Source organism: Pundamilia nyererei, unplaced genomic scaffold (genome assembly GCF_000239375.1).
Source record: "Pundamilia nyererei isolate P.nyererei 1_Seehausen unplaced genomic scaffold, PunNye1.0 scaffold00152, whole genome shotgun sequence".
NCBI lineage: Eukaryota > Metazoa > Chordata > Actinopteri > Cichliformes > Cichlidae > Pundamilia > Pundamilia nyererei.
This window is the reverse complement of record NW_005187553.1, coordinates 463,915-489,113: the sequence shown is the minus strand read 5'-3', so window position 1 is coordinate 489,113 and position 25,199 is coordinate 463,915. Positions and strand designations below refer to the sequence as shown.

Below are 25,199 nucleotides of genomic sequence, written 5' to 3'. Positions count from 1 at the left end.
GACATGTCCAGAGTATAATCGCAGCCTTTGCGGTTAGAAAATTGCACTTGATCATGTCGCGATATTATCGCAAATGCGATATATCGTTCAGCCCTAGTATAAAATGATCTCACCTTCTTGAACCACACCCTCCATCTTCATACCCTCTTGCTGATTGTAGAAGTTATTGTAGAAGTTTCCTCCTCCCTGAGGAGGACCTGGAGGCATAGCACCTCCATGTGGAGGGCCCTCTCCTGGTGGAAATCCTCCCATCATTGGTGGTCCACCGGGTCCCATGTTGGGAGGGCCCTGGTTCATTCCAAGGTTGGGGCCCATGTTCTGCATGTCAGGGGGCATCATACCTGGAGGGGCAGGGAATCTGGGAGGAGGGGCACCAGGGGGCCCTTGAGGTCCAGGTGTTGGGGTCTGACCCTGGTTGGTACTGGGGGCCTGGCTTCTAATACAAAAGCGGGAGTGTGATTTAGAATTCGGATAGTGACTCTCAAAGCAAACATTTTTTTTAATTATTTAGAGTTAATTAAAAAAATGTAGATACTAGTTCCTGTTACACATTATTCTCTGCTAGTTGTGCATTTCCTAGAAGTCTGACAAAACCAATAACCAAACACTAAAATAATTATTGCACTGAAAATCCTTTGTCTACTCAACACTCAGGGTCCGCGGCTTTTGGGAGGAACCTTTGAGCTGTTGTGAATCTAAGCAGCTGCTTCTCAGCCTTAACGCAGTTTCACAGATGTTCAGAAAACGTTTTCAGTTCTCAGAGTAAAAACCTCAGACAGTATTCCTACATTCCAAAAACTGAGAACTTGGATCTTCTTACAGACAAAGTCAGGATGCGGATTATACAAATACTCACTTTAATTCTTTGCATTTCTGATCTCTTACCTAACTGCGAGTTTCTGGGCCAGCTGTCCTGTGGGCTGAACTTTAATCTCAAACAACGAGGGGATCTTCTTCCCCATGCCTCCTCCTCCTCCACCAGCAGGAGGTGGGGGACCCATGTGGGGAGGAGGAGGAAGGCCAGGGGGATTCGGCGGGCCACCTTGGAAGGGACTTCCATCAGGACCGTGGACAGGTGGACCGACGCAGGGACCAGGGACAGGAACAGGCCCTGGTCCTGGGGGACCTTTGACAGCCATGGGCACCTGATTAGGTCCAGGAAGACCCCCAAAGTCACCAGCTGGAGGCCCAGCAAAATCCACACCACCTGTGTTGGTTTCAACAGGAACGGGCCGGGGAGGGGTTGGAAGGAGGCCGACTCCAGGAGGGGGCTTAGGAAGCGGGTTAATTCCTTGCTTCTTCAGCTCCTCCACCTCTTTTTCGTCCTCAGCTCCAGCTTCTGCATCCTCTGCCAGCATCTACAAAACCAAGAAAAATACTCTGCTGGGTGAATCTTAAAGAAACACAACTGAAGGCAAACAAAAACAACAGTCTGTCAACTTAAACTGGCAGACTGTGCGAGTGACAAAAATCTAACTTATATACACTTAATATTGTGAGAGTTTACAGAAAATAAACGAGGTGACTGTCTTCGAGGTTGGAGGTTCCTACCTTGTTAAGCAGCTCCCGAGTATCATCATTGAGTTCCTCGTGGGAGAACATACACTCGTCACCATTGACACACTTCCCTGTGGTGTGGAACAGCTTACAGGGGAATTCACGTAGCACAGGAGTCAAGGAGGAACACTCGTGTCACATTATCAGCTGTGTCAATATCAGACAAAGTGGGTACGACGACTGATACAGCACTGCATCATATTTAACCTCACTCACATACAGCAGTACATCAGTTACCCTGATTATTGGATAAAACAATTTGCTAGTTCATCTTTGCTTCATAGTGTTAATGGTTGTTAAAACTAATATGAAAACTAAATGGTCATTTTAACGATTGGAGCTTTTAAAAAACAAACCCTGAAACAAAACACTGGTGCAACATATCGAGCAAGGGGTCAACTTTGGCCTGGTGGCCCGAATAAACAGGTGTAAACCCTGGATTGATTTCACTTATGCAACTTCATACTGGTAAATATTGCCAGCTTGACTCTTAACTTGACTTACTAGTCAGAGATTCAAGTGTAATTTGATTGGAACAACTGGTTCTGATCCACAACTCCAGACTGCCTTATCTATACTGATAAATAGGCTCTCCATGTGGTCAACAGCAAAGGATATCATGCATGTAAGGACAGTGGTCAGCTCGGGCACAGAATCCAGTGATGTAGAACTTGCACAACTCCTTCTTCTTTGGCAGCTCAATGTCATGGCTGAAGTTACAGTGGTCGCCCTGTTGTATGGGAAAAAAGTGTGTGTTATGGATGTCAGGGCTGAGACAGCAGCCAACAGATAATTTGTAGACCAAAATAAACAACACAGAAGACATTTCCTCTGCATCTTGCAGCTGTGGTTATTACATGCTGCTGTAAGAGTTTATATTAGTATAAAGCCTTTTATAATATTTGCATTAAGCTATAGATTCCTGGCACCAAACGTTGAATGTAATACAAAATTTGTATATGTGCACTTTGAAAAGTGAACTTAACTGTATGTATACAATAAAAGAGCATTAATAATACATATTATTGATATTTGTGCCATCCTACCCAAGTGCATCTCCCCTCGATGTAGTACTTGCAGATGGCCTTTCCTTTCTTGTCCTGGTGCTTTTCATTCTGATTCCTCCTCCCCATTCCCGGTCCATCACCTCCAATACCATCCTGAACCCACCGCACACAACAAGCAAATACAAATTAGCTGTACTGTCCAGTTTGTTACCAGATCAGGGCGCTTAACCTGAGCTCATAATAATTATGAAAGTTTTACCCCGTTATCCATGTCTCCGTTGTCATCATCATTCCCCATGTCTCCTCTTCCTCTCCCTCTGTTTCGACCCTTTGCTCCTCTAATCATGCCACGCCCTCCTTTACCTCTGCCTCGCCCGCGGCCCCCTTTACCACCTGGTGGAGAAATCAAGACACGGTGTGAGTGAACTTTTGGGCAAAAAAAAGGATATATTTCCCCATTAATTTTGCATAAATCCTAGTTTTAGCCATTTTAGTTCCCTTAACCCTCCCTTTAATGCAACTTTCTGCTGATTGGCCTCACAAACTGTGTGCCATAGTATGGACATCTAGCTTCTATGACATCAACAGGATGAAAGATTTTAAAAGGAATACTGAAACTGAGTGTTTAGAACAGTCTGGTACCTCAGTTTTTGGCTCACAGAAACACTTGCACATACACTGATGGCATTATTTGAGTCTTTGTCCATATTTAATACGTGCACACACAATTATATCAATAATATATGAAAACGAAAAAACAAACAACGTAGGTCAAATTTAAATAAAAGGAAACGGAAGGAAGAGACGAAAAACAAACCTCTGCCTCTGTCTTTGGACTTCTTGTACTGGTTGAGCTCTTTCGAGTAGTCATCATAGTCATCATCACCCATGTCGTAGTCATCATCTCCATACTATAAGGACGGGGATTATTATTGTCATTTAACTGACTCTTCGTGAACTTGGAGCAAAATATAATTCTGAGCTCTAATCCTCACCTCCATTTCATCTCCGTAGCCGTCTCCATCATCATCTCCTCCCATCTTTCCTCCTCCGCCTCGCCCTCCTCTTCCTCTGCCTCCTCCTCTTCCCCTCCTCCCTCCTCTCATTAATCCACGGCCTCTGTGGTTCTTCATACGACCTCTGGCCCCTGCACGAAGACAAAGAGAGAAGTAAGAATAAGCTACAAAAGTGGGACTCCACCTGTCAGCAACTTATCTGAAATTTGTATTGATAAGAGAACTTGTGTGTATGTATGCAAATATGCTCGAGTGCAAATTCAACTGTGGTGCAGGTAAAATAGTGAACTTTGATAACACAGTGATACATTTTTCTCTTTCCTTGTTTGAAAACATCCCCAGAAAAGACAGCTGGCCTTGTCACAACGTTGGATCTTAGGTTTGATTTTTCCGTGTACAGTCTTGCTATGAAACCGTGTTGACTTGTCAGCTGAGCACATATTCAGCATACAGCAGAATATGTTTAAAAAGTCTATTTTTCAAACTGCCGTGAAATTACCTCGCCCACCACGGCCGCCTCCTCCCTCCTTGGCCTTTCGGTACTGGTTGAGCTCCTTGGTGAAGTCATCGTAGTCGTCATCCCCCATGTCTTCATCTTCCTCTCCCTCAAAGTTGTCATCTTCGTAGTCATCGTAACCTCCGTAACCCTGTTTCTCCATCTTCATGTAACCACCCCTCTTTGCGCCACCGTAGCTCCCACGAGACTAGAGAGAGATAAGACATTGATAAACTGAGAATACTTTCATAATGTTCACATTATATTATGCACATGTAACATGTGTGTTGGGAAAGTTTTCTTTTCAGACTTACAGAACCGTACTGGGGGCTGTACTCTCTATATTTCCTTTTCTCACTGGGACTGTAGTCAGACTCATCACTGTAGTCTGAGTGGTCATCATCCGAGGACGCATGACGCTGAGAGAAAAAGGGACAAATGTTAGAGTTGATATTTTTGGGTTAAGCCAGAAAACGGGTGTTTTCATCTCTGCGTTTACTACAATTCTTACTTTATGTCGTGATTTGCGTTTCTTCTTGGACCTCCTCTTTTCTCTTTCCCGCTCCTTCTTCCGCTTCCTCTTACGACGGTGGGCTCTCTCGTCGTCTGAACCGCTGCTAGCGTGGCGCTCCCTACTTCGCCGAGGCCGCTCCGCCGACCCTTCGTGGCCTCCTTCACCTCCACCCACTTCTTCACCGTCTCCACCTGGACCGACTGCTGACACACCTCCTGCCATTTCTTCCTCCTCCATTTCTCCCCCATCATCTTCCAACTCACCCTCCTCCAGCTCTCCATCTTCTGCCCTGTATATGAAAAGAAAGCCATCTTTAATATTATGGTCACAAAATTTTACAAAGATAAATGCACAATAAAATTATACAAACAAAGAGGAGGAAGCAAGAACGACTTTATACACGCAGCTGGGGGTAAATCGGCGAAAACGAGTACAGAGGCTCGGCGAATTTGAAAATTGAAGATACAGGGATACACGCACAATTCAAGAACGAGTCATCGATCATAATCTGCTGCTAATATCATAGATGGTGCCATTTTTTCCCGATTGAGCCGTTGCGATTTCAGACTTTTCAGAAAATTATCGGTCAAATTAATCTAGATCCTTGTTTACTGTTTGTTGTATTTTTGTATCCTGGGTATGCCGCTGAGAGGAGACCCTGGGATAGATACAGGACATGCTGGAGAGATCATGTCTCTCAACTGGCTCAGGAACCCCTCCGTGTCCCCTTGGAGAGCTGGAGGATCTGGCTGGGGGGGTCTGGGGGTCTCTGCTTACACTGCTGCCATGTGACTGTGATATGAAACATGAGCTGATGGTTGTATATAATTCTAAAAGAGACTATTAATCTGTAGCACGTACCACTTTCTGCCAGGAAAATTTCTGATGCTGAAGATTTACAAGGTTATACGGTATATTCTGATGGACCGTCTGTCACACCGTTAGATGGATAAATGTAAATTTAACTGCAGAATTTGAAATCTATGGCAGGTTGATGTTAAAGTTAATGATTTTGTATTTGTATACACATGCATTCCTGTAAAGACTGCACATAATAAGTACCTGGGATTGCCATAAGAATAAGATGACCTTTCAATCGTATAAGCCAGGTGAAGGAAACACTAAAATGTCAAACACAACACTTTATGCATACACTGGGAGGGCTATATAATCGCACTCAAGATTAAAAAACAAACTCAAACGCTCCTGCAGTGAGGTTAGACTGCACAGCTGCTTATTGACATATTATCTAGGTCATCCAAACAGAAGGATAGATAAAAACACGCTGAATGGTGAACTAAAATACTGTGTATTCAAGGCGAACTTTCTACATTGTCTACACAGCTTCCAGAAAGCATCAACACCTTCCCTTTGGATTTAATCTCATAACGTGACGAGCACGAACAATTTCAGACTTCAAATTAGGTCATGTGTATATGTAATACTGTGCTCCTATTATTAACACTCACGACAGCAATACTGGTGTGTTTTCACCTCGTGAGCCTCTGTGCGTGTGTTATCATACACAGATAAAATGCAATCATCACTCCTACAGCAGCAGAAGTAACCACAAAGGAAGTCTGCGCAATATGCCAAGTGTTTGTGTTTTTGTCTGTACGCAGACAGATTTTAGCCACCACAGCTGGAACACTGCCAGAGTAAAAAATACCCTATAAGGCCTTTTTTTTTTAATGTATTTTAACTTCTAATATGAAGGACATCCATCTGGTGTAGAAAAAAAAAATAAACAGACAGTTCCTGCTGTTTGATGTCTGCTGTTACTGAGGACTACCTCAGAGAAGGTTGACTACTTTAACATGTTTATGTTTGGCCATCTCTCAAAACAACAACAAGAACTTGCAACAGAGTGTTGCAGTAATGGGTCTTAATCTCAGATTAAATTGCCGAACAAAATATGTATTTATCATAAACTTTTATTTCCCACAGAGCACATTTCCTGCCACAATCTAGAAGCCCGTGGAAACTTCCTACTGGCTTTTAGCTGAGGGAGCCAGATCGATGCCAACTTCTGGGCCGGCCCACAAAAGGAAAAGAAAAACCATGTGGCACTCTGTTACGTCAAAACTGTGCAAGACACACGTCATAAAATGTTGACACAAAAATGTTAGTAACAAAGAAAAGAAAAAATATTAGTACCTCCCTAAAGGCCAACACCCAAAGTAGGCTGACAAGCACTGTGTCCAGCAGTCAGAGAGAGGTCTGAGCTCTGGATGATGTGAACAGGAGTTAACTGATTCACTGAGAAGACTACTGCCATTCAGTATCAGACTCTCAAAGGCAGGTTTTGTCCTCCTCTGAGCCCACAGTGAGCTAAGATGGAGCAGGTGGTGGAAGACAGCTGATCTGCTTTTGAGGCAAAATGTCAACTCCACTGTACGTGTAGTCTGCACCACATCCTCAGCTCACCGGCTTTCTCAGGGGAAGCAAATTAATCAGCCTTAATCATCAGAGCCCAATTTCTCCCCTCAAAACAGCAAATATATTATTAAAAAAAGAGAGAATGCCACAAACACGTTAGCTTAAAGAATGAAAACTGTCTACAGCAAAGTCCAACTTCCACCACAAATCCTGGCTGCTACCAAGATGTAGCCTGCCAAGGGACTGCTTCAAGGAGTACAAAGGTCATCTTTCATTAGTAGCTGTTCCAGATTTGACTGATTTTTAGGTTTTACAGTGCAAAGATATCCACAGATGACCTAGTAAAGTCTCACTTTTATTAAAAATGGGCTCACAAAACCTGGATTCACTGCCAGAAAAAAAATCTGTTATCTGCTAATGGCTCACAAGACACAATCCAGAATAAACTACAAAATCTGTCTTCATATTTGGTACTCGGGACCATGAGCCAGAATTAAACTACACTTATTCTCTCTGGAAATATGTAAAAAGACACGCAGTATCAGATACCAACTAACCCAGTCCAGTCCATTTTTGACATATTATCTAAAACACTTTAACAGACTCTATAAGATGATTTGTCCTAAAAAAGCTATCAGCTTTTAATCAAACACCACAAACTCAGTCCCCTACTTTATGACTGGCATGATTGCACAGACCTGTTACAAAGGAGGGCTCCCTTTCGTAGCACAGGGATTTGGCTGTATTGTGGAGGCAGGTTGTTGTGAATAGGGGGTGGCTGGGAATCGCTATGGGCACAAGCTGTTGGCCCCCCTGCAATTCTGAAATACCCCTTACACACACACATCACCTGCTGCTTCCCAATTTAGGGAATAACATAAAACAGCAAACCCCATTCAAGTATACTCTATACTACCAAAACAAGCTTAGCTGTACAGAGCTGTGGAGAGGAAAAACTGTTATTTACTTTGTTATTTGTAAGCTGAGCACAATAAAGACCAGTCCTGTGCATGATCAGTTCGCCATGTTAGTTACACCAGACAGTTTCCATTTATATCCAAAGTGTAAAATCTCCAAACAAACCTCCTACCAGACAGCTTAGGTTTAGCAGAGCACATTATTCCGGATCAAATGGTTTACCATGCATTATGGCACATTATTAGCTCAATTTTCGACTCCATAACTTAACTCTATAAGCACAAAGGGCCACATTTAAAATGGGGAATACTTACTGTGACGGGCTTTCTTCACATTTTGCACTCAAAACAACAAAAAAAATAAAGCTTCTCGCTAAACTTTCGGGGACACTAAGTGGGAGTTTGTGGGGATTGGAAAGTGGGGGACCAACCGGGTACAGCAAATTTTGCCAACTGGGGACAGTGGAGAAGGGAACTTTTGTGTTTGACTTTAAACACTTTTGGGATGCTTTGCAGACGTTTTACACATTTTGGGGGAGGTGGGGGGACTTCGGGGGGATGTTGGGGACGAGTCAGTGTGGGCACGACTGTGAATAAAAATGGCATGTTAGTTAAAATACATCCATAACTACAGTAAAACGAAAAAAAAATCGACATTTAACGACAATTAAACTTAAATGTTTGAGGGCGTTCATAAGGGGAGCTAAAGGGTTTTTCTTATTTGAGTTATTTACAATTAATGAGACGATGACAATTTTAAGTGCGTAACGCCAAGGGTGCAATTAAGCGCTACGCTCCGCCAATGGCACAAATGCATTTGAACCGATAATAATCGACGATAGTGATCAAATAACTTAAAGTTGGGCTACTTAAAAAACAGCAGCCATTAGAAATATCGACGACCTTAAAAATCACAGTCAACATAAGTATTAGCCCTTAGCTTAGCCTTTCTCTGTTGTTGCCAACAGCATACGTTAGTAACACCAGCTAACATGCTAACGCTGCTAGCCTGAGTAGGCCTCACCGTTAGCAAAAAACCCACCAGTTTAATGTTTGTTTTTTCCTTTTACCGCTGTGATCGCTACTGATACCAAACACACACGATTAATTGAACTAATTAGTTAAGTTTTTTAAGAGAGGGTGATTAGTTAACCAAGGCGCCGTGATCAATCGTCGAATTGTTAAGTATGGTCGCTTAAAGTATGATTTATCAGCCGTTTCAACCTCATCTCTTTTCCTTGAGACAGGCTGGCTCGAGTCGATTGCTCGTTGATTGTGATAAACGTAAATAAAACACAGGGAACAGCGTTATCCCAGAAGTTTTTTTGGCCTCCCAGTTGGCGTTGTCGTATCAACATGGCGTTACCTCTGTACTCGTTTTCCAGAAAAGGCGAATTTAATCCCTCTGACAGAAAAAAGGAAAAAGAAACCCCGGGCTTTTTGTGTAAAAGCACAGGACAAATAAATAATTTCATTTAAATATGACTGTAGAATTACTCGACCTTTCGTCAGTCAGGAGACTGTTGTGTTCGTGGTTGGTAGTTGGGGAGTTTGGATGGACAGTCATGCTTTCCACAGCCATTTCCTCTAGCTACATTGAGGTGCAAAAAATTACAACTCGACACTGGAAACTACTGGCTTATGCGTCACTTCACACTAGGATCTAATTGTTTTGATTTTAGGAAGAGTTTCAGTTCATAGTAGGCAATTCTCCACTACAGTTGTAAGAGAAATATTGAGTCCTGACGTTCTCCGTCCTACTGTAGCGATGTGAAATGACGACTGATGAACCTAAAATGGCCGACCGTCTTCTCCAAGGAGAAAAGGGGCTGGCCTTCCCGAGAGTGACATCATGACGAATAGCGTACGCTCCTCACGGAAATCAACGAATGGCAAATTTACAGGGTAAAATGTGGCCTGGACGTTGACTTGCAGGTAAACCGTCTCCCCAAGTAATCTTATTCGATTATTAACGATTTCAAAACGTATATATTTTTTTAATGTTCGTACTAGATCGATGTATTTCTCCTTGTTATTTACGTTGGCTTGAAGTCAATTTCATTCACTGTATTTTATTCTTACGTCGCTGTATTATCTTTCGTATAATATTTCGTGTTAGTGAATAAAAAGATTGGTCATTCTACATCCCATTTTCTCCCGTGGCCTCGTACTTGTTAGGGTCATTATAACACAAAGGTTCAATATGTTCTTAAATTCTCGACACTCTGCGGGCAGTCTGATTTTAAGGCAATACCCAGGGAAAATCTGCCCCAATCTCCTGCACAGTTACGTGACAAAGCTGAAACTTACTTAATTACGTACGCTTTCAAGTTTAAAATTTAAGGGCTCAGTGACCAATGCATACGCTAAATCGCAGCACGGCGATATATGTATATGTTTCTATATCTATATTTCTAATACTGAACTCATTAAAAGTTAAAGCGACATATATTTTTATTATTATTATTAAGTGAAATTAATATAAATATAGCATTCTATTTACAACATGTGAAACTACGAATAAGAAAAAATACATATCCTCAAAAAAAAGTTCGTTAGAAAAGGACTTCGTTAAAAAAAAAAGTCATCTATTGTTTTGTTCTGTCGACGTCATCAGCTAGCGCCTGTTCAGCGGGACCGTCGCGGCATTTGAAACAGCTCCATCTGTAGCTGCACAAAATATTAATTTACCCCGGATTTACCTTCATTGGAACGAATTGAAGTGATCGATATGATCGAGAAGGAGGACCCGGTTATTAGTGAGGAGGAAGCGGCACAGTACGACCGCCAGATCCGACTGTGGGGACTGGATGCCCAGAAGAGGTCAGTTAGCTCGGGAGGCTAATCGGTGCAGCCGGAGCTTTGACTTGCTGTACTTACTCTGCACCGATTTTCAGCAGAGTACATCGTTAAAGAAATCTATCTTTTACAAAAAGCCACGATTAAATTATATAATTTACTAATGAATAATAAATGTGTTATGCGATCTTACTTGAAAATATTGATAATTAGCTCAGTAGGTAATTTCTGTGATTGCTTCATTCAAACAGATGATGTAAATAATATTGGCACAGACTTCTTGTTCAAACTGGAATTATTACATGTGAATTAACTGTTTAAGGATATATTTCAGTTAATGCTCACGTGATATTAAAGCTTCAAAAAGGCTGCTGAATCTCACAAAATCAAGCTTTAGTTTCACTCTCAAACGGCTCAATATGCGTTATTTGTAACAGCTGCTCGTTTTATTCTGTCTGAATGTTTTTTTTAAGAATCTCTTTAATGTAGTCAAAATGTTTACAGAACATTTCATTATGATTTTCTTCCAATCAGCACACAATTACTTCTGAAACCACACAGTAAGCAGTACTTAAACTGGTTTTTAAATTCTGTCTGTATTCCAGGTTGCGAGGGTCTCGAGTGCTCCTGGCAGGTTTGGGTGGTCTCGGGGCTGAAGTGGCCAAGAATTTAATCTTAGCTGGCGTTAAAGGACTCACCTTGCTGGACCATGAACAGGTAAGCACTCTTCATCGTTATCCCTGATTAGAGATGTCACATCAAGAGCAGCAGGAATTCTTTTACACATTTTTCAAACAAAACACATTTACTCAAATCCAATAAAACAGTGGAATAGTATGTGAGACCTTTAGATTTGCAGTACTAAAAATGCACACTAGGTGGTTCCAGTAGCTAGATCTTTTCAAAGCTATTGATAAAAAGTGCATTTAAGTATTAAAATAACAACAAATGAAAAATGTTTTAAGTACAACAAAAGATGAAATACAGTGCGTCAAAATGCAAACCTTTTTTTTTGTACAGGTAACCCAAGATAGAAAAAGAACAGTTGCTTTGGTACTTGTTTCTCCTACTGAAATGTTGCATCCAGAGAAACTGAATTAGTTTTTGACAGAAAGGATGTAAATAACTAATATTCACTTTGAACATTTCCACATCTTGCCATAGAAGATATCTTCTGTTCAGTATTTGTCTGATACCCTCCAACCTCAACCCCACTCTGTGCATTTTTCCAGTTCCAGGCCAATAAGATGAGACTGATCAGGGTTTATTTAAGCAGTTTTTGTTGTTGTTTCTTTCAAAAACATCAAAATTCATATAAAAAAATGTTCCTCTGATAATCTGACGACAGGCTCGTATTATTAAGCGTGTTTGTATCAAATTACATCAAACACCAAATGTGCAATGTGTCAGCGGGAATTCACATTTTGTGGGAAAGTAAAACTGAACATTGTAATTTAGCTGTTCTGTGATGATTTTATAATAAAAGTTACACACTTCTGTCTTCTTGTTCCTTGTTCTCTGACACTACATGAGGGAAAAGTGGAGTAAAAATATGATAGATAATTTATGATCATAAATATAAATTAACACCTGTCTGTGTGTATTTAGTATAATAGGAGATCTGTTATGTGAGCACAACAGCAGTAACAGTTGCAGTAAGAGCCTCATCCAGCTGTGCGCTCCCTGTCGGGGTGTCTTCCAGGTGTCGGAGGAGTCATGCCGAGCTCAGTTCTTGGTTCCAGTCACGGCTCAGGGTCAGAATCGTGCCAAGGCCTCTCTGGAGCGAGCGCAGAACCTCAACCCAATGGTGAAAGTGCACGCTGACCCAGACAGAATCGAAGACAAACCAGACGACTTCTTCGTCCAGTTCGATGCGGTGAGTTTAACATGCTGACTCCTTTCTTCGCTGACTCCCCTCTCGTCACCAGAGGTGCAAGATAAGGAGGTGAGGCAACAGAAATTTAAACCAATGAGACATGCTTACCTCAGAGCTGCTGTTTAAAGTAAATTCCAGTTAAAAATGACACCTGGTTGTCAGGCCAGCCTCTTGAAGTCTGTTTTTGTCTGTTTGGTCAGAATTCACACCAGTGGCCCATTGGAGGTCACTTTATAGCTCTGACAGCGCTCATCCTCTTCCTCCTCACCTAAAGGAACAGATACCGATCCTGCTTCTTGGTTACGGGCTTTCTACGGTCCTGTGCAGCTCTCTTGGAATAACTGTTTGTCTCCCGGAATGTCCTCCATGTTCTTGAGACTGTGCTGGGAGACACAGCAATAACACAGCATTAACAATAAGTAATCCTGGAGGAGGTGGCCTACCTGTGCAACCTCTATAGGCGTCCAGTATCGCCTCATGCTACCAGTCTTCACACTGACCCTAACCAAATGCAAAACAGTCAGAAAAGATGAGGAGGGAGAAAATTTCTCCACCTGTAAAACCATTCCTGTTTTGAGGATCGTCTCATTGTTGCCCCTCCAGTGCACCTGCTGTTAATTTCAGTGACCCCGAAACAGCTGAAACTGATTAAAAACCCGCCCTGCTGCTTAACCGACCAGATCGATATCCCAGAAGAAGAACTCTGATTAAAAAATGTCCTGTTACATTTTTCAGCAGTGTGTTGACTGACTGCACCTCACAGGTTGACCACTAGGTGGCGCTATCAGACCATGTGGTGCACTGAAACACCTGCGGTGAGATAATGTCTGCAAGGTGTGGTAATGACATGAGCTTCATTGTCCAGCCAGTGAAAATAGTGACGTTTAGAATTAGATGCTACACTGATATAATTAATATATAATTATATGCAGATTATAAACACAGCCATGCTGCTGTGTATGTGAGGAGATTAAACCTGAAACTGAACAACTTAAAACCCGAGAGGCTGGAAGGAAGAAGGGCCACATTAACCCCCCCAACCCTAACCCACCTTTCACTAAGACCACACTGACTTAAAGTACCCACCTGTCAAACCACGGTGAGCAGACTTTCCTTGTTTGTGTAGACTTTGCCTGAGGGAATTACCCACACTTCAAACTGTTGCAACATTAAACACGGGGGTAACAGGGGAAGCCCTGAAGCTCTAGGGAAAAGGGCAAACAAGGAATAAAAAGACTAAACTAAGCGAATGGATTATTTAACAGCGTCGTTCACTCAGTGAGCCGGCAGAAGGATGTCCGGGTCAGCGAGTCGGTCAGTCGGTCTCTTTGCTGATTTGAAAATCAAACTTTCTAATCAAAAAGCAGCACAGGACACGTTATTGCATGATACATAACATAAGATCAGGTGGTGCGTCTCATTCCTGTTTATTTAGTCTGAGTCACCTGTGATGGTTTAATGCCGTTTGGAATGGAGCCCTAAATATTGTCACGCATATTTATTTCAGTTAAAGGAGGAGTTCTTACAGTTGTTTTCTTTTTATTAGCTTTTGATTTCTTGGAGTCTTTATTTTATTTCAGTTCAGTGTTTTCAGCAGTTCAGCTACAGCCATGGGGTGGCTGTAGCTCAGGTGGCAGAGCAGGTCAGCCACTAATCAGAAGGTCGGTGGTTCGATCCCAGGCTGCCTCCTGGCTGCATGCCAAATATCCTTGGGCAAGATACTAACCCCGTGTTTGCCTACTGGTGGTGGTCAGAGGGCCCGGTGGCGCTAGTGTCCGGCAGCCTCGCCTCTGTCAGTGCACCCCAGGGCAGCTGTGGCTACAATGTAGCTGCCATCGCCAATGTGTGGATGACTGAATGTAGTGTGAAGCGCTTTGGGGTCCTTAGGGACTAGAAAAGCGCTATACAAATACAGGCCATTTACCATTTTTCATTTAGAGTGTCGGAGCGGTGACGCAGCGGTGCAGCATGGAGGTTGTGGGTTTGAATCCGGCAGCTGGCTGGCTCGGGCACTTCTGTGTAGAGTTTGCATGTTCTTCCTTTGCCTGTGTGAGTTTCTCCGGGTCGTCCTGCTTCCTGGTTGTCTTCCTGATTGCTACTTGTCCTGGGTGCCTTTCACCCTACGCTAGGTGGGCTCTGGCGCGCACGCCATTACCATCATCATGAAATCATGAAAAAAAGATCATGAAAACTGGTTCCAGATCAAGACCTAGTTGAATTTTCTTACTGCATCACCAGGATCAGGAGATACTTTTAACAAGGGAGTAATAATAATTACCTTTTTCATAGTGTAGGAGCTCAGGATTAAGATATTAAATTTCTGTTTTCCTTGTAATAGAAATTTACTTCCCTCTTTGAGTTCATCGTGTAAAATATGATGTAGTGAGTAGCTGGTGCTAAATACCGTGACAGTATTTTTGTGTTGTTGTCAGGAAAAACAAATGAATTATTGCATTTTACATTCGGTTTCATTGCTTAGGCGCGATCTAAGTTTTGTCAGCTGACGGCGAGAATTCATTTGAACACCATCAGAAGAATAACAGATTTTCTTCCCCTCCCGTTGAGCCAGAATCGTCGGCAGTCTTCCTCCCTCCGGGGGTGCTAAATGAGTGTCAGGAGGAGGGAAAGTAGTACAGGAGGAAGACGAGGGTGGGAGCAGTAAGACAAAAAAGAGTGAGGACAGGTTGAGAAGGATGTTAGTAGGACAGATGGAGGGAGGACGAAACTTTTAAAGAAGAGAAGGTGAAACAAAAAATAGAAAGAAATGATTAAAAAAAGGTGGAAAACAGAAGGGGGTCTCTGCTGCTTTTATCTGCTTCCACTGATGTATCTGTGTGTGGCTCAGCGGGAAGATGGAGGGTGATTAAAGCGGAGCAGTTGGAGTGTGGTCGCAGTTTTCATCTGAGAAGCCCAATTACTGAGGGATGAATACAATAGAAAAGCACACAGTGTCCATCTGTGTGCCTGCAGAGAGCTGCCGACAGTGTTTACAATTCAGACTCTTTGGTTTCAAGTAGGAAAGAAAAGGAAAAATCGCACGTCATAACTAACAAACACGCTGATAAATCTGAAATGTATCCTTTACCCTTTTTTATTTATGTATTGCTAAAAAAAATATAATTATCTGCATTTTTTTCCTTTAAAGACAATAAATCTGTGCTGCTAATTTTACAGGGTTTTCCTGTTATATCTGACAGTTTGATCAATACAATGCAGCATCGTGCACGAGTAAATAAAACTCACAATTAACAAAATGGTTAAAAGATAGATGCTGGTCATTTCCCTCGGCTCGGTTTGGGGCAGGCACCAAAATTCACCAGAGTTTCTTGTTTAAAAAAACCTCCTCAAACGTCGACCTTTGAAATGTAATCCAAGGTTTTCCAAGCGTGCAAGAGGTGTTTCCTCTCCCAGTGGCCCAAACTCTTCAGTGTTCAGCCGAACTGAAACATCTGGCTACAGCGAGCCTCTCGTGGTTATTTCTGATGCTGCTCTTAAATATAAAACATTTCTACAAAAAAGATTTCAGCCTTGCCTCAAAGGAGAATCTGTAACTATTTTATTTTTATTTAAGTGGACGTAAATGTACGTGAAATGGTATTTGATTAATGTAAAGGTAAAACACTGGCTTAGAGTCACTGCCTAATCTGTATGCCGACGAATCATGCTTCATTTCCCAAAGGCCAATTATGAGGCAGAACAAACCCAGTCGTGTTCTCAGAAGTTCTTATTTTTACCTCTCTGTTATTGTTCCACAAAGACGCTTTTAACAGCTATGTGTTTGGTCCTGCATGCGTCTCTGCTCGTAACTTCATTTTTCTACATTTTCTGTATTTGGATGTGAACAAAGGTCCTCTGTTACAGTGAAAACACAGGCGCACATTAAAATACCCGTGGTTATCTAATATGAAAAACATAAACGTCTTCTTTGGACACTGGTTTGGCTGCGTGCAGCTTGTTTGTGAGCAGTAAGAGGTCGTGCATTTGCTGAGACCCGGAAACCACCAGCTATCGTTGGTGTTTGATTTAACTCTTATTTAGCTCCTCAGAGTTTATCTGCCATTTATCCTGAAAAGGAAATCCAGGCTAGTGTGGGGCGTTTCACTTTGTAAAAGCACTCTGACCTGTGCAACAGTGCATACTGTGAGATGTATAACTGCTATCATTATGCCTCAGTTAAACACTGAAAAGTAATTAATGCTGGAAGTATTCAAAAACGCTGTATGTTTCCATACAATGGCTCACCAGAGCGCGTGTGTGTGTTTGGGTTTGATTTTGTTTGTCTATGGCTCGACCCCCAGGGGGCGCTTTTGTCTCTTTTTTCTCGGGTTTATTGAAATTGTTTTCGTGAACCATTTTTTGTAGTTTGAAGCTGAAGTTTTTGCATATTTTCTGACTACGTTCGTTTAGAGAGTAAAGTTTATTTTCACCTCTGTTTTTTGACACAACACTACGCCAAATGTCTAGAAGACTAACATGCCAGGTTACTCATACGAAGATTCCCATTATGAAAGCAGTTTGTGCAGCTGCTCGCGCCTGTTGTTGCTCTTTCTATTAGAGGTGAAATGGGGACGTTTCGTTTTAATTGCTGGGTTGTGTTTTCAGCTATCGGCCGTCTTGCAGATAATGTGTTGTACTGTACAGCTTGTCATAGTGTGGGTGTGTAAATGATAACAATTATTTGTTATCTCGAGACTCCTCAAATCTCCAGAGAGTGTTTTAAAAACACTGGTCCTGGAGCCCCGGTCTGCCCGGCGCGATGAGGGGGTGTCGGCAGCCGTCTTATCTGTGGGTTTAGGGTGTTTTGGGTGTTCTGGACTGGGTCAGTTGGATAAGGTAGACCCTGCCCACCGGTCAGTTGTTTACAGTCATACATGAGCCCACTCTGGTTATATCATAGCCCACTGCGTCTCTCGCCACACAGAGATGTTGGTGTTTTTTCTACAACTTCAGCAACTTCATATCATCCTCGCTCCAGGAAGTTTGGCTTTGGTGCTTCAAACACAGAAAGACATTTTAATACATGACTAACACTGTAAAAAGGTGGTGTTTTTGTTTTTTGAGCCACCCAAACCGAAACCTAAAACTGAAAATATTTTTTATGATGATTCCACTGGGTCTAAAATATTAATTCTGCTTTTGCTTCTGGTTTCACAAGGGACACCAACTCAAGTGTTGTGGGTGGAAATCATTTGTTTAACCCTTTCACCCACCACAACCTACACTTCCTCTGCTGCAAGAGACTCAAATAATGAGGTGCCTAAAACATAAAATCCAGTTAACCATAAAAAAATTAATGACTAAATAAAAAAAAAATACGCCAAACACACAACCAGGGCTTGAGTTACATGTAGTGTTTTATATGCATTCAGTATTATAGGTGGTGCTGGTTATTTTAGATTACTATGAAGTGCAGGTAAGTGCCTGCTTTAGTATTTTTTTCCCTAAGGATGCCTCTGTGGTGTCGCATCAACGTGATTGGTCAGTTCAGCGATGATCCCGTAGCAACACCAACACAAAGACATCAAAAACACCATCAGTCAGCCTGGCTTTAATATAGTACACTGTGTCACTTTAATGACTTTAATCTCGTTTCACTCGGTGGTAAACTGCTGCAGTAGGTGTGTCTCGAGTGTTTTGGCAGCTCACCAGCTGCTGTTCAGCATCTCTGTTGTTCCAGGAATGAACATGCAGTGAAAGTTTCAGGTGTTTTTTGCTTTTTTTGTTTTTTAAAGGGGGATTACAGGTGATTTTTAAGTAAAATAACTTCTTTTGGGACCAAATGTTTCTAAGCAGTTGGGTCTTTCCACGCGAAACCAGTAAATCTGAGAAATGTCCTCGGAATCAGCTGATTTTATTTTATTTATTTATTGTATAACAGCTTCATCATTTAAATTTTACCTTCACACAATGAAAATTGCGAGAGTTGTAAGCCCTTAAAGTGCATACGGTTGGGTCAGAATTTAGTTTCTTAATTAACTTTAACTTGCTCCAAGTGTCACAATCTAATTACTGTAAGATTTTATCTACAACTACAGTAATTTAATGTCTGACATAGAGATGAAGTTGTGTGGACGAAAATAAGATGACTTATGACAAAAATTTCCACGCACCCCTGTGTTCTTCAAGAGCCTGAACCTCAGAAAGTATTTATAGTATGGAGATCAGATTTGACACAAATTCATTAAATATAGTGACAGTCTTGTACACAAAGAGTCTTTTAATTCTGGGATTAATAGATGTTTTTCATAGAATGTTTATATCAATGGGAAATCCAGCGTATTTCTTTTGAAGCCCAGTGTAGAAAGGAATAAGCAGCTGACGTGGTGTCGTGTTTTTTCCAGAGCAGCTTACTGGGGCATAGGTCTGAATTTATGGTGTGCAAGTTGCACCCGTTAAGGAAAGAAGTGCACAAAACACAAAAACAGCCAAACAGGATGCAAAAGAGGGTAGAAGTTCATGCTGAATATAAAGTAACTTTAAGAATTTTCCTTTATTCTGCTCAGCCTGTGTGTCTCATTTTAATAAAACAAAAATGTTTTCTTTAATCTCTCATAAATATTCACGTTTGTTTAAAGGTATACCGTCACAGAGGAGGTTTTCTAGGACGGAATAAAAATAATTAACAGTGCAAAGACAAAACTCCCAACGACTGTGGAGTGGGAGTTAAAGTCATATGTTTCAACCAGTGCAAAAAAAGTGTAGAGATTTTAGAGTAAATGTCAAGTTTTCAATAAAATGTAACAGTAACCTTGATCATACGACTTGAAAGTTGTTTGTGTCTCCGTCTGAGAGCGTTACGAAACTGCTCGGTCTGCCCTGAAGAAAAACTGCTTTGTTATCTGTAACTGGAAAGATTTGCTCGTTAGCCTTCAGGTTGTGATGATTGAGATCAAGATAAGACTGGGAAAACGAGATTTTTTTTGAGTGGGAGAAAATACTTGATATTAGTAGAACGGGATTTAAAAAAATAATAATAATAAAATGTCACATGAAAAGGAGTCTACACTTTCAACCTCATGTTTGCAAACTGTAGGATTTGTATTAGAGGGGACCTATCATGCTCATTTCCACCGCAGTATGTTTACTAAAGTATCTTTGCATGACTCAAAGATCATAATAATCCTAATCCTTATCTCATACTGGTGCAGCCTCCAGTTCGTCCTCTGTCTGAAACAAGCTGTTCCAACTCCTTCCCCTTTAAACAACCTCTATTCTGATTGGCTGCCCCTCACAAACAGATGGTTTAAATATGCTCGAGATGACCTTATTAGGGATATCTGCACTCAGTGTCATCACACAGAGCCAAGGGTAGAAAAAACTGTCTGAAACAGAGCATTTAGGTAAACCTTTTTACTCACTGGGATTAATTGTACATATGTTGATCTCATTATGGCTCTCTTGCAGAGCATGTCTTTATCCTGTCTTCCTTCTCTCACCCCAACTGGTTCCGGCAGATGGCCCCGCCCCTCCCTGAGCCTAGTTCTGCCGGAGGTTTCTTCCTGTTAAAAGGGAGTTTTTCCTTCCCACTGTCACCAAAGTGCTTGCTCATAGGGGGTCATATGATTAACTTACAATATAAAGTGCCTTGACACGACTGTTGTTGTGATTTGGTGCTGTATAAATACAACTGAATTGAGTTGGATTAAATTATTTCAATATCTGAATCCCTAACGAGCCTTTAACACTTTGTTTTTGTGTTTGTTTGGGAATTTCTTGTCCCTCAGGTGTGTCTGACAGGCTGCTCCAGAGACCTGATGATACGCGTTGACCAGCTCTGCTCCAAACACAACATCAAAGTGTTCTGTGGAGATGTCTACGGTTACTATGGTTACATGTTCTGCAACCTGGGACAGGCACACAACTATGTCGAGTAAGTGCGATGGGGGCAGGTTATATTCCCAGTTGTTGAGAATAAAGCTGGTCGTTGTGTGTTTTGTGTATTGTAACACAGCCTCAGACATATTAAGAAACCTTCATTTTTACTTTCTTCTTCTTGTTTCTTCTTTAAAGGGAGAAACCCAAAGTAGTAAAACCCAGCGGTGAGTCCAACGACGGCCCGAAGGCAAAGAAAGCCAAAGTCGACCCCAACGAGACCACCATGGTGAAAAAGGTACGTGCACAATTATCAGCTTTCACCGTATCACAGGTTTATTCGTCTAACTGTGTAGACTGAAAGAACGGACATAAACAAAGATGTTTTTTAACTTAAACAAGGAGATGTATTAGCAATCTTGCCTTTAGTTAAGAGAAGGAATATTGAATATAACAGCACTTACCCTCATTTTTAGTTCTTTCTTTCTCAAAGGTTCAAACTAAAGTCGATCTTTCTTTTGTATTCTCTTTCTAATTTATGTTTTTAAAAAGGGCTTTTATGATATCACATTAGCAATAACAGTATCAGACAAATTCATTACTTGTTTTTTGAGGAATTAAACTTGAAACTGGAAAAAAACATAGAAAAAGAACATTATCGATGTTAAATGTTTAAAATTAGCGTTCTATTCAATAGGAGGTTGTCATCATATAAATTGCTTTATATTTGTCCTAAAAACAAGGAATGAACAAATCAGTTCAAAACCTATTCACTCCATATTGATCTTCTCCAACCAATCAGACGGCCAGTTTTTGCACTCTGAAGGAGGCTCTGGCGGTCGACTGGACAAGCGAGAAGGCCAAAGCCGGTCTCAAGCGAACACCAGTGGACTACTTCCTGCTCCAAGGTACATAAAGCCATTTTTTGTTTCCAAATGTGGGATGATTGAGTTTTTAAATGAACTTTCCAGCATCATTTTTAGAAAATCTGTTGTAGTAACAGCTGATCATTTTTCAGTTTGTGAATTAAGTGAAATTATAATCAGAATATCAACATGTTACAGAAAATTATAAAGATTTTTTCGAAGTCTGTTTAACTAACAGTTTCTGGCATGTACTACTTTTAAACTTTGTCTTTAAAAATGACCATTTGAATTCTGTATAATTATTTCTCATGTGTATGAACACTTTTCTCTAAAGTTTTAGCCTTTAGAGATTTTGTGAAGAAGTTGCAAAGGTTTTTTAAATTTAATTTAATTTTAATTCTCCTTTAGGTGATGTTGTTTCATTAGCACGTACATGTGAATTGCATAAAAGAGCTGAATATTTGTTGCATTTCTGTGGCAGGCAAGATTTCCCATGCATCGATTTGGGCAAATAACATAAAGAATCCTGAAGGGTTTAAATAAGTATAGAAAATGGAAACTGAAAAAGCGTAGGGTCCTGCAGCTAGACTGAAACACATACCATGAACATGCAAAAATCACTGTTCCAGTTTAGCTGATGAAATATCACCGCACATGCGTGGAAGGTCATGTCCGTAAAGCGTGGTAAATGTCATCTAAATATAAACGCCAGTGGGATTTGAGCAAGATTGTCTTCTAGATAAAACACAGTAGCTTTAGATTTTGTCAAATATATTCGGTAACTGTTGGAAAATAAAGAGTATTCTTAAAACACAGCGATGGTATCCTGCTCCAAATGATATATTGGAATCGTTTCTGTTAAATGCTCCGTAACCGTGGCCCCAAATTTTGATCCATGAGATAAATTTACCTTCCTGTTTTTCAGGTTATTTATGTGTGTCTGATGACCTTCTCCACAGAGTTGTTATTGTCCCTCCTGTCACCTGGCCCTGCACCATTCCCACACTCTGCACGCTAGTTTCCATCACAAGCTGTCCATGGCCAGTCATGTGCACTGAGCGTAGAACAGAGAGCGGCCCGACACCTACACCGCACGACAACAAGCATATCAGAACAGGAAATACAAAGACAACTATTAAAGGTGTTAACTCAGAAAACACTTGTGTGTTTAAATACGCTAAACCACAGTTTATGGGAAATTTCACTGGTTGAATTGATCACAAATATTAACCACAATGCGCTACGTTCAAAACGTTTCGTAGAATTTCCCCATGGGGCTGCGTCGATAAGGGCATGCAGCGTAAAAATCTGCCAAATCAAATATGCTGAGCTACCTGCTGTGGAGATCCCCTGTGAATAAGGGAGCTGCTGAGAGTTACAGAGTTTGCAGTTACCCTCTATTATCAGCATTTTATTTGTATTCATTTTATTTTTTGCAATAGTCAGTTAACATTGTTGACTAATGCTGTCATAGACTAAATAAAACTGGTATTTTATTAATAAGCTTTTAAATACTGACCTGGAATGATTTCAGAGTTTAAACATCTAAGTGTGTTTTAATCAAAGACGTTTTTAAGTGGAACACACACATAATGCTTTCATATTCAAGCTGTAGAACAGTTTTACTCAAAGCACAAACCTATTATTAACCCCTCTCATTACATCAGTTCCATTTTGATGGAATTGACATGAGGTCAGTCTCCTTCTGACCTCATGTTCCTTTAGGGAGGGGGTGGTGAGGTGGGTGAAGGGGGAGGGGCGGTCTCAAACCAAGCAAAGAGCTCCTCTGGAGTTTGAGGTTACTGTCGGGGGTTGGGGGGCTCTGGCCTTTGTAGTTGTCGAATCATCAGTCCTCATTGTGCATACCTTTGTCCAGTAGCCCGCCCTACATCGATATATCCTGGTACCTCAAAACCCGACGCAGACTTTAAGTTGGATGATACCTGAGCTGCTTCAGTTATGTATATCTTGCTCATGTTCTGAGGTAGACTTTAGCACTGGATCTCAGCTTGAGGATCTTTACTGGATGCATAGCCTGGCTGGGATTTGAGCTCATGATCTATTGTTTCAAAGATCATAATCTCTAATTTGATCATCTCAGGCACACAGTTCTGACTGTGAGTGCAAAAGCTCCACCTACTTGTGTTGGACAGCCAATCAGAAGAAAGTTGACTTAAAGAGGGAGGGGCTAAAGTGGCATCCTCTAAGGCAGTGGTGTCCAAACCCAGGCCTCGAGGGCCGGTGTCCTGCAGGTTTTGGATGTGTCCTTGATCCATCACAGCTGATTTAAATGGCTAAATGACCTCCTCATCATATCTTGCAGTTCTCCAGAGGCCTGGTAATGAACTAATCATTTGATTCAGGTGTGTAGACCCAGGGTGAGATCTACAACCTGCAGGACACCGGCCCTCGAGGCCTGGAGTTGGCCAAGCCGGCACTGAGGACTGGTATAAGATGACTATTTTGATCAGTGAATCATGCAAAGCTACTCTGTTAGAGCCCAAAAACAAGATTCTGAAAAAGAGCATTAGAGATTCCCTTTAAGACTGTTTCACACCCACTCACAGCAGCCACATGCAGTCATGTGACAGTGGCTGTCTGCTTTATTTGCTTACTAAACGGTCAACCTGCTCCTCAGTTTCTCATCTCGTTCCGGTGGATTTTGCATCGAGGCAGTCTTGTCTGGTTAATTTTAGTTTTTGCCAGCTGTCATGGCCTTTAGTCTAATAACACCCCATCTGAAACCCACCTACCCGCTGCAGCCTCGCCCTGTCTTCAGTCTGCTGAGTTTCAGGCTAATTTCTGAGTGGAAACACCACCTAGTTGTTGTTTTTTTGTTTTGTGAAGGCGAGATGGGAGGCAGTGTTATTATTCGTCTGCTGTTGCTATAATTGGAAGTTGTGGTGGTTGTTTGGTACCACCAATGAGGAAGTGGCTCTTCCTCTGTTATAACTGCTTCCTGTCTCACTAGGAACAGTCGAGAGATGTGAACCGTGTGTCGGGTGTATGCCTTTGTCTTTGCTTTTATGATCTCTTTAATTCCTCTTTTTATTTAAGATGTAGTCAGAGGGAAAAAAATGACCAGCAGAAGATAAGATGACACTTGAACACAAGCGTTTCCTCCTTTTTTTAAAAAACAACTTTTATCTGAAACTAAGGCTTTAATTACCTTTAAAATCAGCCTCACAGAGATTTCTGAATTGTTTTTCTTTTCTAAAGTTATCATTTAAATATCAGCCCCATGCATCCAAGAACTGGGAGAAGCGTAAATTCAAATAAAATTGGCCATTCAGCCAAGATTTTTGCAACATGGCTGAAACTTGTACTACAAATGTGTGTGAGGCATTTTGTATTTTGTGCAGAAAGTATTTCAGACTTCAAAGGATGCGATTTTAAATTCAAGCTCCAGTGTAAGCTGTTTCATTAAGTTAGCTCAGTGGTTCTCAAATAGAGACTGTGCCGTGGAATTTTGTGACAGCGGTGCATCATGAATGCACAACATAACAGCACAAAGGGTATCAGTACTTTTATATGGACTCATACAAAGTACTCTAACGCAATCCTTTAAAAAGCTCCTGTCATCAAGAACTCGTCGGTTTGCACAACTGTCGACTGCGTGACACATCAAAGGCCCCAACTGACAGCGGGGAGGTTAATAACGGGAAAAGGCATTGCTTTCTTGTGATGAGCAAACTAAAGACAACAGAAAATGTTTCATAAATTCTACATGTCTTATGATTTCAGCTGAAGCAAGGATGTCAGTAGCGCTCCACCCAAGTATGTTGTCTGTTGGATCGTTAGCTAATGCAAAACAATGCGTCAATCAAGGTAAAGAGGCACGTGGAAACCAAATGTCCCTTATAAGTAGGGATGGGTACCGGTGTCCGGTGCCATGATGGCACCGGTTCTGACATAAACGGTAGTAACCAGACCGAAAAGCAGCGCACATTTCGGTGCTTT

At 41.4% G+C, this 25,199-nt stretch overlaps 2 protein-coding genes across 2 annotated transcripts in view; one reads left to right on the top strand and one right to left on the bottom strand.

The window, feature by feature from the left end:
• zc3h4 (zinc finger CCCH-type containing 4) overlaps positions 1-9,757 on the bottom strand; it is a 14,601-nt gene extending 4,844 nt beyond the window's left edge. The window contains exons 1-12 of the mRNA XM_005744972.1: positions 9,389-9,757; positions 4,588-4,879; positions 4,391-4,495; positions 4,080-4,284; positions 3,560-3,711; positions 3,382-3,475; positions 2,824-2,957; positions 2,604-2,717; positions 2,176-2,287; positions 1,552-1,661; positions 886-1,358; positions 114-436 (exon numbers count right to left, since the gene is read on the bottom strand). Of these exons, the coding sequence (XP_005745029.1) occupies positions 114-436; positions 886-1,358; positions 1,552-1,661; positions 2,176-2,287; positions 2,604-2,717; positions 2,824-2,957; positions 3,382-3,475; positions 3,560-3,711; positions 4,080-4,284; positions 4,391-4,495; positions 4,588-4,879; positions 9,389-9,468 (2,194 nt within the window). The 5' untranslated portion in view covers positions 9,469-9,757. The remainder of the gene's footprint in view (positions 1-113; positions 437-885; positions 1,359-1,551; positions 1,662-2,175; positions 2,288-2,603; positions 2,718-2,823; positions 2,958-3,381; positions 3,476-3,559; positions 3,712-4,079; positions 4,285-4,390; positions 4,496-4,587; positions 4,880-9,388) is intronic.
• Positions 9,758-10,503: 746 nt separating this feature from the next.
• Positions 10,504-25,199, top strand: part of sae1 (SUMO1 activating enzyme subunit 1) — a 21,546-nt gene continuing 6,850 nt past the window's right edge. Inside the window, exons 1-6 of the mRNA XM_005744974.1 lie at positions 10,504-10,709; positions 11,291-11,402; positions 12,388-12,561; positions 20,286-20,431; positions 20,572-20,671; positions 21,176-21,281. Coding sequence (XP_005745031.1) covers positions 10,618-10,709; positions 11,291-11,402; positions 12,388-12,561; positions 20,286-20,431; positions 20,572-20,671; positions 21,176-21,281 — 730 coding nt within the window. The 5' untranslated portion in view covers positions 10,504-10,617. The remainder of the gene's footprint in view (positions 10,710-11,290; positions 11,403-12,387; positions 12,562-20,285; positions 20,432-20,571; positions 20,672-21,175; positions 21,282-25,199) is intronic.